We start from the raw sequence: 14,282 nt of genomic DNA, 5'->3' as shown, positions 1-14,282 counted from the left end.
TGATTTCCTGGGCTTCAATTACATGTCTACTTTTAAATTCATGAATTTGAATCTACAGCACACATGCTTAATGGAAGAATTATTCAGAGGCAATGTGAGAGCCTAAATGATTTTACTTTCCTGTATATACTACCACAATAAAGTGATTAAACTTCAACTATAAGGGAATATATCTGGCATGTTACATTATTATTCTATTAAAAAAAACATACCTACTTCACCTTTTTAAAATGCACTATTGTTACAAGTACTACAACACTTAAAATTGCTGAAACTAAAGACTAGAAAATATTTTTATTTTTGTTTAGTCTGGGCATTATACATCACTTTGTATAATCATTTTCACTCTTTCACTACAGTCAGCCTCCTGTGCTTGTGTGCACATCCCCATACACAACAAGAAGAGAAAGAAAGATTGTTTTAAAAATAAGAAAATGTTGTAAAAAATCAGGATGATGACTCAGAGGTTGGTATAATACCTTGAACTACCTTTAAAATACTGTTTTTTATTTAGTTTAATTAAATAGTTACATAGATCTGCAAGAGTGAAGCCAGAAGCTAAATTCATAAGCTCTGTGGGAGAGGAAATGCAAGAAAGCTGTTCCCTCTAGAGCTTAGGCACTCCAAAGGAGCTTGGAAGCATCGGCTATGCATGTGCTATAAAAACGTGCATTTGGCCCATACATTCTACATAAAACATACATGGCCTCTAAGTTTTAAGAAGCACGCTTGTCCCCCATACAGAGTTTATGGAGCATGCATTGCATCTGCATGCCTCATGAAGTACCCAGAAATTACTATTGAAACATATTGAAATCATCCCCCCCCATCCCCTCTAAACTAGAAAAAGGCACCACCTCTTGTGAATTACAATATATTAATATTTGAAGACCATGGTTTTCGAAAAGCAAAATTTTCTTTTGGAGAGAGAAGAGGTAGTACCCATAGCACCACAGAAGGAAACAACAGAAGACCAGATCATATAGATTGACCTCCTGTATAGCACAGGGCACTAACACCACCCAGCAAGCGCACACTGAACCCACAATGAGACCAGCACATTACAACCCACAGGAGACCAAACTATTATGTGCCAGAGGAAGAGAATAGGGGAGACCGAGGTGTACTAGTGCTTGAGGCCCCCTTAAACAGCCAGGAAATGAATAAATAAGATATACCCAGATAATCCAGACAAATAACACACACCCACACATTGTGGAGGAAAGCAAAAAACTCCCAAGACTGCCAATCTTACCTATCGAAAAATTCCTTCCCAACCCTACATATAGTGATCAGTTAGACTCCAAGCATGTGAGCAAGAACCAGCCAGCCAAGCACCTGAGAGAGAGAGAGAGAGAATGCTTGGTGCCACCTCAGAGCCATTGCCCACCCTGTCCCATCTCCTGCCCTGGCCAAACCTGATGCTTCAGAGGAAAGAGATTAAAAAAAAAAAAACCTCCCAGAATACATTGGGGGAAAACACACCTTCCCGGTCCCTGCCAATGGCTGTTTGAAAACTTGAAGCATGAGTATTTAGAAACAGAAGATGTAAACCAGAAATGAGCCCCGGGTCTTTTGAGCCCTGTCCCCTACCATCACAAGTAACCATTTCATATAAATGCACTAATAAATTTGTTCTGCTCTTTTTATTTGCCCCGCAACCCCTGTTGGGAGTCTGCTTGAGAACCCCATTCTTTCTTCTAATTTCCAGCCTGAATTTGTTCACGGCCAGTTAACATCCACTTATTCTTGTGCCAACACCATCTCTGATCTTAAATAACTCTTCTTCACCCTCTTCTTTACCCGCCCTCACATGCATTTAGAGAGAACAATCCACCTCAGCCTTCTTTTTACTAGACTAAAAAGTAAAGTTCTTCCAGCCTCCTTTTATAAAACAGGTCCTCCTTTTTCTATCATCCTAGTAGCTCTTCTCTGCACCTGTTCCAGATTAAACCAATCTTCTCTGAACCTGAGATACCTTATCTCTTTTTTTGTTTTAAAAAACAGGATTTTGAGAAAAAGTGTTTCACAATAATTTCTTAATAAAATTGCTAGGTGGACTCCATCTTTCTAGCCAGACTTAAAAGGCAAAATTACATATGGATTAAATCAGCAAAATGTTAGTCATTAAAACAAAATGTTTTTCCCTTCTAGATTTACTCCCTTCCCACTGAGCCATCTGAAATCATAGATTTCAGTTGTTAAGAAGTTCTGGGTTAAAAGACTGTTGTCTACTTTATCTATTTTATTGAACAATACATATTTGTAACAATATAGTAAACAAAATGAGCCAAGATTTCCCTGGCATAATACCGCCGAAGCCACAAATGTTACGCTAGGCCCAATAACTTACATGGCTTGGAACATTTACCAGTCACTTATTAGCTAGAGGACAATATATTTTAAGAACACTATCACATCAACTGCCTATACCAACAGTGATCTTCTCATATGTACTATAATAGCTCTGGAATGGGTAGAGTACTGCTTTGGAAAGATAACCACAGACTAGACAAAGCACAAGGACCTAGAATGACCCAGTTCTTCGACTACCCAATAGATATTTCTCTCTACTTTTAGAGCATTCCCAGGACCCACACACAAGGACAGGGAAAGGACCTTTGATAGCTCATTACTCTATGATGAATAATAGGCTATATCCTGCTCTCTTTTCCATGGGTGTAATAGCCCAATGTATTTTTCTGGTTTTCTAAATTTGTAGTTACAGCTGAAATAATACTTAAAGAGTTAATGTCTGTCTCAAAATATCTTTTCTTCCACATACATACATACATACATACATACATATATATATATATATATATATATATATATATATATATATATATATATATATATATATATATAGGTTATGTCACACACATATATATAGATAGATATAGATATAGATATAGGTTATGTCACAATAGTGAAATGTTCATTAAGAAAGCAACTGGCAGTTATAAACAATCAGACCTAAATATATATATATTGTGACATAACCTGTTTTGCTGACCTTGTCAAAGGATGGGGGGGAAGGGAGAGAGAAAGCACAAGAGCACAGACTTAAATCACAGTAAGAGGAGACAAGTATGAAAACAGATCAAAGAGTACTTTGTCAACCGGGTAACAATGTAAAAAGCAACACTGAAAAATCAAGCTTAAACAATGAATAAAATTTTAAGAATGGTCGCATACATTAAAAGCAACTATAACATTTTATTTACATTTTCATCTGCAGAAAACAACTCACCTTGTAGGAAAATTCAGGCAACATAGTTTCACAAAACTATTTGTCTGGATGACTTATGTTTAAGGACAGTCAGAACTGTATTTGCAGAATTATGGAGGAGAAACAAAACCAAGCCTATAAAGTGTATGAAAAACAAATCCAACTGCTGAATTCTTGGGGAATGTAAAGTTTGGTGAACAATGAAGATAATGGTGGTACTGAACTGAAACTGCAGTGTATTTATGTTTAGTGATGTTTTCTATTGACAGTGACTTCAAGATAAAGAGAAGATTAGGTAGGAAAGGATAGAGGGAATCCAAGAGACAAATGAAATATTAGGGAACACATCCTGAGCACTAAAACAGTGCTTCCCCACCTCCTGCCCCAAAGTTCCCTTTCTGCAAGACTGTTCATGGAAGCCAAGCCTCTTCCATGTTATGTAGTGTGACATGCACTGTGAAGATGGACCTCATAACAGATTTTAAATTAAATCCAATAGGAAGTACAGTAGTCTTATGTCACAGTAACTTTAAGAGCATCCTAGAGAGCACTGTCTTTTTTAAACACATGCTTATCTAGTTTTCTTTAATGGCATCATTGTAATTGTATTATAATGGACATGCCAGTTTATAATGATCTTTTCAAGGGCTTGCACGTTGCTGGCAAAATTTCACCTTTGAGCTGAGAATAAAGATGAGAAATTTAAAGTGAAAAAGTGAATATGGAAAGGAAAAAATAGGTCATTTGGACACTAAAAAAAGACAAAATTGTTTTTCCATCAAATATAATTTTTTCACATGCTTATTCTGATGTTTTGATAAATATAAGCCATTTCTAAGTTAAAACTGAAAAATTTCTATGGTTTGTGCTGAAAGTGTATTCATATTGATGAAATGTCTTCAGACAACAGTCAAGTTATGAAAATATTAATGTAGGAGAAAAGAGATGCCCATTGTGTGTCTTTTTAACACTATCAAGATGCAATGCTATGCATGAATGAGTGCTTCTCTCTAGGAGTAAAACTTACTGAAATTAATGTATCCAGGTTCATTTCGCTTATTAGACATCAAAATACACTCACATGGATTCCTCTGTCCTCTTCATTTATCATCATTCTCTTCTACATATCAGCATATACAAGGGAAAAACTAAGTTAGAATTCCCACATCTATGAAATCATAAAACAAACAAGGCATTTTTCCCTCCAGAAAGGAGCAGTTAGTAGCCCTGTGAAGCACATAGTAGCCCTGTGAAGCCCTGTGAAGCACCTGTTTGAAAAAAAAAAAAAAACCCCAAAATCCATAAGAAATCCAAACCCTAACCCCTCAGAACTATGGGCATCCATATAGAATGCCTTCCCCCAGCAGCACAACTGGCTCTGTGGTCAAGCCACCATTGTTAATGGTCCGCAGATGTGTATTATCCTATGTACATACCCCCACCCCATCCCACCCTATAGCCACAAAGAAGAGGCACAAGACATAAATTAGAAGTTAAAGATACAAAGAGCAATACTGACTTTGATGGGAAAATCCCAAGGGATTTTAAGGGGGAAGAGGTCCACTTATAAGGATCCTAAAGTTTCATATAAGTGCTGAGACATCAATCCATTTTCAAGGTGCACTTCCTGAAATGGCCAATTTTTATTTGATTGGGTGCTTGCATGTAATACACCTCTTCTATTTTTAAAAAAAATAACGGAAGAAGGAAAAACCCATTTGTGTAATATTATGACCAACAGAATCTCGTTGTGGATTTACTTTTAATTATAGTTCCTATTATTAGTATAATTCAGCATGCTTACAATATATCTTTGTCAGAAGGCAGCAAGAAGCAGGCTATTAAACAGTCTCAGCCTTTAACTATTTTTCAACAACATACTGGAACATTTTCATAGAACCATATAAAACTGATGGTAAACTGTGCACACAGGTATTAGAATTATGCATTTGGATGTGTAGAAAAAGAAAACTCTCAAGCCACATACAATATTAGTCCATATTACACATGCTGTAGAAATTACAATAGATTAGAGGACATGTACCACATTTCACGAAGTACTTAGTTTCAAGAATATGCCTTCTCTTGCACTGAAGAAAAAAATATAAAATCATATGCAAACTGAATAAACCAAAAGCCTAACAGAGTTATGCCTTGAATGTCCCAAATCAACTTGGTAAGAGGGGTCTTTGACTTATCTTTCCATCTTTCCTGATTCTCCTTTTTCAGTTCTGGAAACACACTCCTTACCTCAATTGCCACCTCCTGCTCAATTTGGTACCCAGTATGCACAATAATGATGTCCCATTCCTGATGGGGTGATGTATGCAGCTAGTTATATCCTGCATTTTATTTTCCTGCTTTATAGTATTAACTGTTTTCTATTTTATGCCCAGGGGATACAATTTTTAAAAAAAAATTAACAAAATCGGCATTATCATTTAAAAAAAAGGACACACAGCAAATAAATTATCCAATACAAGCTTCCACAGTCAAGTCCCTTTAAAATGGTAAACCAATAAACAATCATGTGTAGTTTTAAAATACTGTAATATTTTATATTCTACAGAACAGGGGTCAGCAACCTTTCAGAAGTGCTGTGCCGAGCCTTCCTTTATTCACTCCGATTTAAGGTTTTGCGTGCCAGTAATACATTTTAATGTTTTTAGAAGGTCTCTTTCTATAAGTCTATAATATATAACTAAACTATTGTTATATATAAAGTAAATAAGGTTTTTTAAAAGGTGTTTTAAAAAGGCTTAAAGTGTTTAAGAAGTGTCATTTAAAATTAAATTAAAACGCAGAGCCCCTCGGACTGGTGGCCAGGACCCAGGCAGTGTGAGTGCCACTGAAAATCAGCTTGCATGCTGCCTTTGGCACGCGTGCCATAGGTTGCCTACTCCTGCTATAGAATATAAACGTTTATAAAACTATGCATCACTAACAACACAGCTAATCTCATTAAAAATAAAATGGACGTTTCTAGACCTCAGGGTTACAAAGAAAAGCTTGAAAACATGAACCCTGAAAAGCTCAAAAACAAACAAACAAAAAAAATCATAAAAATCACAAGACAATTGCAAGTTTTTCAAAGGCTCATGATTTTTTGGGAGCAAGGGCTGGCAAAACTGCATTAAATACATTGAGATAGGGTTTACCTTAACCAGGTAAGGTCAGGTCTGGTCCATTACATATCAATTAGTGTGACATCACCAAAAATTTGAATATTGAATCATCGTTGTATTTTTCTACACTGGAAAAATGAGCAATGTTTTAAAATACATTAACAGGTTTTTAAAATGTCAGTTTGCACATAGTGTAGACAAAAAGGTATTAGCTGCCAGAGGTTAAATCCATACAGAACAGAAGCAGAAAACACACAGATGGGTTGCCACTCTTACCCATCTTACTTTTGTCACTCAGCACACAGTTCTGATGTTTAACCGTCAAGATGTGCTCTGTATAACACTGACTTTTCTGAAGGTAATCTTCACGTATGACTTAAAAAGCACACTGAGAAAAAAAACTGCAACTGAGAAAATAAGGCTACAGTATAGAGAACTATGACCACCTGTTTCTCTGAAAGCTAAGTACACAATCTGTAAATAGTACTGTTCCATGTCTGCACTAAGAACTTACAGTTCAGACTCACCCCAAAGAAATGCAATAGTGGGCCTGATTCTGCTTTTGCTTACACCAGTTGAAATCCATTAATTACTGTGGAGATAGTCCTAATTTATGTTGTATGTTGCTGCAGAATAAGGCTCAACAGAAGCGTGGAAATTCATAAAGAAGGATTAAACTTTGCCCTGAAGTCACTCTGTTGTGTCCAGGTATTGCAACCCACCTGGACTCAATGTCTGCCTACATAAGGAGTACAGGACTGGCGCCAGGAGTTGTATGCATTTACCCGAGGGGAAAAAAATTGACCTTAAGTATGTGAAGTAGCTTGCTGTTCTAAGAAAATCATAAAGGAGTACATCATCACTATTCACGGAGCCATTGTAAAATATGTTACCAGTAGATCTTAAATGCTTCAAGAAAATCCTTTTTTCATAAAATTTTAAAAATATATTTTGTCAGAATGTGACTTAAAAATATGTTGCAGATCTATTTTTTTCCTTTTTCCATTTTAAAATCCCACCTTACTTCTTAGCACATCTCAATGAACGAATAGAAAATATATGCATTCCTCATGTCTAAAAATGACTGCATTTTAGTTTGCTATGAAGAATTTTTATTCATTTCACTTCTCCTTTATACCTAACTTTAATATTTAATACTTCAGAACTAATGTATTGTCTCAAAAAGTTTGTTTTAATCATATATGTATTTTAGAGCTCTTTGTATGTGAAGTGACAAAATTCTTCTAATACTAGGACACTTCAAAATCACCATTTAATATTATAGTATCAAACATTTACTTCACTTTTTCTTTATTTAATATATTATATATATGGCACTGACTTCCAAAGGTCCCAGTCAGAATTGGAGATCCTATTATTCTAAGTGCTGCATAAACACATCTCCAAAAAGCAGACAGTTTAAGGCCACAATCCTTCCCTGAGCCCCAAGCAGGTGGACCTCTCTGTTCATGTGGAGCTCGATGCAGAATTTGATTGCCAGTTATCCTGGGGGGAAGGGAGCGGGATTAACCAAGACAACAAAGAAGAATGGGTGAAATAGAACCACGATCTCTCAGAATGGCACCGTTAAGACTGTGGCACCATCCTGTATTCTATCATGCATGGATAGACCCCCTGTAACTCCCCTGTAACTCAATGGGGCTTTGTGTGGGAGTAGCCCAAATAGATCAGAATGTAGGTTCTGGATCCAAATTTAGTAATTTGATTAAAATGGTGATTAGAGAATCCTAGTCAAAGTTTTACATCCATCTGCATGATGCACATCGTTATTTCATTATTGTTAAGCAATTTTTCTATGCCACTAGTGTATTTTATGCACTGTAACACAAAATGTTCTCAAAATAAATCTTCAACCACACTTATTGATAATGTGGTTAAGTAGAAGACTCCCACCATCTGCAAGCAATATTTTACTAAGCAGAGATTTTAGCCATCATTCACCTATTTACATCCAATGTAGCTTTCCAAAGCCATTTTAAAAAAAGACCACATTTAGCTGAAGCTTTCTGAAAAACAACACACAAAACCAATTACTTTACTGCCTTTTTGTCTTTAATGGCTCATAACCTTTTTCACTGGCCTACTGAAATGATTTTTTCCTGATTAACAAGATGGTGCCACAAGGGCAAGCATACATCAATACTAAAGAACCAATCAAAATAGCTTAAATCATATTCACCATATCAGCTATGACTCCTGTTCATGTACTCTGAGTCTATATTTTTATCTACAAGCATAATCTTACACCTAATTATAGCCCTCCTAGTAAAACAGCTATAGAGGTTGATATAGTTTTGTAAAATATAATATCAGTATTGCAACCAAATTTTTAGTAGCCTAATATGTACCTTTACTTAAAAACTTGAATGAATATTAGAGGAATTTATGTGTTCCTTGAATATGTCTGACTTCTATAATTTGTTATGTTGCCTATATCTACTGGTGTGATATATTCTTCATCAAACACCATTTCATTAGACTCCAGGATAAGTTATCATACCACTTTGCTTTCTCACAAAGCAAACAGTTCTTTATTAAAAGTATATCTGAACCATTAGGAAAATACTAAATGCTACTACACTCTGAACATCACAATAACAATGCTGAAGAACTCACAGAAGGATATAATCTGTTGAGTGATTGTACAAGACAAAGATATTATGTACAATCAGAAAAATAGTGATCCAAATGTTAATATGCATGTTTATACAAATTGTAATTTATAGAACAAATGCATATACACCCTTAAGCTAGTATTATAATAAGCCATGATATATATAAAATGACATATTTATGACACAGCTTCTTACTGATATGAGCTCACCTTAGCACCTGAAAACAACTTGTACTTATAGGCAGAAATAAATCAAAATATTTTTCAGTGATGAGGCTCTGTGAATGTATTTTTCATCTTTTTATCATCAGTAATTTACATCCTGATATATGTGCACTTAAAAATAGCAAAGAGGAGGAAAGATTAGAGATCCATTTACTTACGTTCTCACATAGAAATCTGTATATTAAAGCCATCATGATATATCCATTACTGCTTACCTCATACGACCAAACACACTGGGTTCCACCAAACCGTCGGACGCATCTTCCCACTTCCACATCCTCATGTGTGGTGTACATTTCTCGAAGACATTCACCTATATGTGGCACCATTCTCCTGAGAACTTCTCGACTGAAGATCATTCCTGGCCCTCCCATGCAGAAATTTTCTCCAGGCTCAAGCCCCAGTTTTCCAAGTTCTTCAATATTTCCCAGACCAGTTTGCCCCAAATAGAGAGGTTTACTGCTGTTCAGTGACCTAAGGAACTCCTCCAATTTTTCACCTAGGAAGAAAAACGGTGAGCATTATCTCTTCAGCTCTTCTAACAGTTATCTAGTTTTCTGCATCTCAACCATTCTTTAAACGTAACAAGCACCTTTGTCATAATTTTCTGTAATAGTCTAATGTAGTTTTCTGTGTTCCAATGCACACTTAAAAAGAAAAAAGGTCACACCTAACCAATTTTCCTATTCTGATGTAAGTTTTAAGGCATTTTACATCAGCAAAAGCATCAGTGTAGACACATTTATACTAACAAAAAAGTACTTTTGCTGGTATAGTTCCCTTTCATTTGGACAACTGCTACAAGCTATATGGAGAAAAAACATCATTTTTGCCAGTATAAAATGTGTCTTACATTAGGATGGTTTGTCACTATAGCTGTACTGGAACACCATTTCCAGTGTTAAGTTTTCTACCAAAATAAGGAGGAGAAGCATATAGAAGTCATAATTAGACCTGACATCCTAGTAAACTTACATGGACAAACTCTGCATTGATATATTACCCCAAATGGAGAAAATCATGTCAGAAATAAATATAACAGGATTAACTAAAAAAATACAGCTGATGTATTTAATTTAAACCTGTTTTTTGTCAAATATTTTTTCATATTCCTCCAAAGTCTATACCTGAGTTCAGTCACTTGTTCAGATGTTTCCAGTGATGCAAAGCAGTACAGCAAAAGATAATTTGATATCAATTTCTCCTTTTGAGAATATTTTCTTAAAGTTTCAATTTGGCATATAAATTTAGCCTTGCAGCAATTTACAAAAATTGGTGGCTTCCAAGTTACAGATGAGTACAAAAGAAGAGTGGCAGTTTCTTTCTGTACTACTTCTATACTGTTAAATGTATACATATACACATGTGAACATATAATTATGAAATGTAGCAAGCATGTTAGTCCATAAAGTCATTTAAAAAAATAAAGTGACAAAATTAAATAGGTAGAAAATCATCTCCTTCATTAGCAATATTGCTACATTCCATAACACCTTCAACAGGCACTGCAAATTGAGCCCTCATGCTAATATACATAATCATTGATGATGAGAAATTTTTGCTTATCAGAACACAAGCATTTTTCCTTAAGCAGAAGCAAACATTGTAAGGCAGCATGTATCAGAAGGCCATTTTCCAATGGTACTAAAAACTTGAATAGAAAGCATGCTGCAAAAGCTTTTCAGAGATGCACTGCAAAGCATGACAATGGCCTGACAAGGAACTTTTGTAACATTAATGGGCAAAAAAAATAAAGAAAAATCCTGGATTCAAAGGATGCATGGAACAGCAAAAAGGAATTATTTTATCAAAAATATCTATATCTGAAAAAAGCAGCAAAAGATACAATTTTAATGTATTTCATTTAAAAAAGTTAAATTTGCTGAAAATGACTTTTGCCAGATCTAAATTCAGTCCTTAACTCATACTGCTGTGCCCAAGTAGTATGGGTGTCTGACGTATAATATTACCTGCATTGTGAGCTGCAATAGTTGTATACAGAGGAGTAAGATGAGGATGGACTGCCACCCTTAGGCTGCATAGCTGAGCAATGTGGGAAGTTTTAAACGCACAACTGTGAAAAGCATAACTGAATTCCCACCAGCGTGAGCTTAATCTCTTCCCTAAAGTTCATCTTAAATTCTGCAGCTGGTGAAACCTGGCAGATTTCTTTCCTTTGACCAAAGTTAAGTGCCCAGACTGTAGTAACTGATCCTCTTTAAGTCACCCAACCTAGAGGCACATCATTAAAATAAATATTTGCTTCAAACAGCGAGGCATTTGATTGATCCCTAAGCATAATTTCCAGCACATCATCTTCACCACCCTTAAGCTATTCAAGAATATTGATTTTCCACTGAAAAAGTCTTGGTTTCTGAATATTAATATCACTAAAAGCTCAGCGTCCCACCAACTGCCTTCACTATGCAACCTGATTACAGTTCCAACTACTGTGCCTTGTATAACATCACTTGGAAACCACCCCAGTACATGCACAAAGAATTGAGAAGCGAGGTAAACCCCACAACACCTCGAAGAACAGACATACGTCAATGTTTCTCTGGATTCGAACCAACACACCCTTTGGAAGTATTTTAAGGGAAGTGGAACACTTTTAAAAGCCTCACAGACTGGACATTTCATCCTCATTTATTACAAAAGACCGCTAGCTGTATGCTCCACGCTACTCAGCGGCGGAAGCAACTGACTATATTAGCAAGCAAGTATGTTAGTACCAAAAAGGATCCCCATTCCTTAACTGTAAGTGTCCTGGGATAACAATGCCTTAGCATATCTCAGATCTGAGGATTACTACTGACTTTTAGGAGTAGTGAATAGCAAGTTACTAGCATCTTGTAGGAATCAGTGTTTAAAGATAATAGGTAAGTTCATACACAATATTACAGTCTGCTGCAAATAAAAGTAATTGCATTCAGCTGCTATTGTCCCGGCTTTCAGGGGCGAAAGGGGAAGAGAAAAACTGGAGTGAAGGAGAAAAAACAACACTAATCCCTCAGATAACCACTATCTCTGAACTACCCTGGGATAACACTGAAGAGCTCCTTTAAAAGACTATTTAGGGTTCCAGGCGAAAACCCTGTATTATACATTCATTTCTCAAGCCTGAGCAAAAGCGAGAGCGCAGACTCATTTCCTACATACCCACAAAACTGAATTCCCTCGGACACCTGTACTGGCAATTCTGTTTCCAGCTATAAATCCCTGCCGAAGTGTTGGGACTAACAGACAAAAAGATAGAGATTTAGCTTTTAGCGATCTCTGACAGAAGTCACAAAGTGCTGGCTAAGTTTTTCAAAACTACCCAGAGACAGACAGACAGACACAGGTGGCGTGTTTGTCGGGCCAGTGGGGACGCGCTGAAGAACCGAGGAGTCAGACCTGCTGGCGGGGATTAGCACAGGATGAAGGACGCTCACATACTGGTATTAGTTTTAAGGGAGTTTTTAAAAGGCTTGAGTGGTTATTTAAGTGCGTTTCAATAAAATAGTTAAAGTTTCCCCCATTTGTGGAACTCTCTCTGGTACAGATGGTCCCGGTTTGGCAGCTCTGGAGAGTGGGGGAGAAGAGCGGATAGAAACGGGTTTTATTTATAGCTTTTGACGAGTCACGTGGCTTGTCATTGCCCCCGATGGGACTCTCCCCCCAGGTCAAGCCGGTCCCAGGTTGGCAGCTCTGGGAAGGGCCCCGGGAGGGGTTGAGCATTTGGGGACGGGTGTTGGGTGCCCACCATCACCTTTGATGTAGACATCGTCGTCCGCCCGCATGAACCACTCGTACTTGTCCAGGTAGTGGTCGTGCATGTACTTGATCATCATGAAGGATTTCTTCTGCGGCGGGTAGGAATCGTCAACCCCGGGCAGGGCGACGACTGGCAGCGGCGGCAGCCCGGGCCCCGCGAGCGGGGCGGTGGAGCCCTGGCTGGAGAAGAACTCCACCCTGCCGGGGATGAAGCGCGCCCAGGTCCGCTGCGCCGCCACCGCCCGGCTGCCCAGGTACTTCTGGGCCGTCATCACCCCCACATAGAGGAAGTTGCGGAGCTTGGCACTGCCCGCGGGACCCCCCCAGTCCCCGCTCCCGTTGTGGCTGCTGCCGTGCCTGCCGCTCCGCTTCTCCCCGGCTTCCTCCTCTTCCTCCGGCTCCCCTTCCCCGCCGGCCGCGGCTGGGGGGCTGGGGACGGTGCTCTCCTCCGCCTGCGGCTGCAGCTCCCAAGGGCTGCTCCTCAACCCGGCGCCCCCCAGCACGGCCGCCGCCGCAGCCGCCTCCTGCTGCGCCCGGGCGCCCCCCGCCGCGCGGCCGTAGTAGGAGCAAAGGCTGGAGGCGCGTCTCTTCCTTTCGCTCATCTCGGCCACTTTGGGGGCGATGAGCCAGGAGGCGGCGGTGAAGCCCAGCACCAGCCCCAGCACCACGTTCAGCCAGGGTCTGCGGGACCGCGCTGCCATGGTGCGGAGCGAGGGTCCCGCACACGAGCTGCGCGGCGAGGAGGCTGCTGCCGAGGTCCCTATGCCGAGTTACTGCCGGGCGGCCCGGCCCCAGCGCCTCCTCCAGCTCCGACGGCGGCTGCTGGCGTCTGTTGCTCGGAGCGAAACTTCTCCCGGCGGCGGCAGCAGAAGCCGGGCGGCGGCGGTCCCTCCACTGCTGGCACCTTGTCACCGCCGCGGCTGGTCCCTCCCCGCCCCTCCCACCGCTCAGCCTCCTCCACGCGGCGGCGGCGGCGGCCCCAGCTCGCCGCTCATCCCACTCCCGCGGCGGCCGCCGAGCGCCTCACCCAGGAGGGAGCAGCAGCAGCCGCCGCTGCCTGGACCCCGGGCAGGGCGAGTCCCCGCCGCAGCTGCTTCTCCTCCGGAAGGAAACGATTTTTTTACGGGCCGCCCCCTTTTCCCAGATCTTCCTCCCCGTCCTCCTGCCGCTGCGCCCCCTGCCCGGCTCGGGGCCCTATCCTCCCTTGGCTCCCCCCCTCCTATTTCCCCGCGCCCTGTCCGTGCTCCAACTCCGACCGGGGGCAGCACCCGTGTCCTTTCTCCCACCTCCAGCCTGGGCTCCTCTC

The 14,282-nt window shown here is 39.8% G+C and overlaps 1 protein-coding gene across 1 annotated transcript in view; it reads right to left on the bottom strand.

The window, feature by feature from the left end:
• CHSY3 (chondroitin sulfate synthase 3) overlaps nt 1–13,852 on the bottom strand; it is a 243,613-nt gene extending 229,761 nt beyond the window's left edge. The window contains exons 1-2 of the mRNA XM_050945692.1: nt 12,972–13,852; nt 9,433–9,716 (exon numbers count right to left, since the gene is read on the bottom strand). Of these exons, the coding sequence (XP_050801649.1) occupies nt 9,433–9,716; nt 12,972–13,677 (990 nt within the window). The 5' untranslated portion in view covers nt 13,678–13,852. The remainder of the gene's footprint in view (nt 1–9,432; nt 9,717–12,971) is intronic.
• Between the last annotated feature and the right edge of the window lie 430 nt (nt 13,853–14,282).

The sequence above is a fragment of the Gopherus flavomarginatus genome, chromosome 3, assembly GCF_025201925.1.
Source record: "Gopherus flavomarginatus isolate rGopFla2 chromosome 3, rGopFla2.mat.asm, whole genome shotgun sequence".
Classification (NCBI taxonomy): Eukaryota; Metazoa; Chordata; order Testudines; family Testudinidae; genus Gopherus; species Gopherus flavomarginatus.
This window is presented reverse-complemented; position numbering and strand designations above follow the sequence as displayed.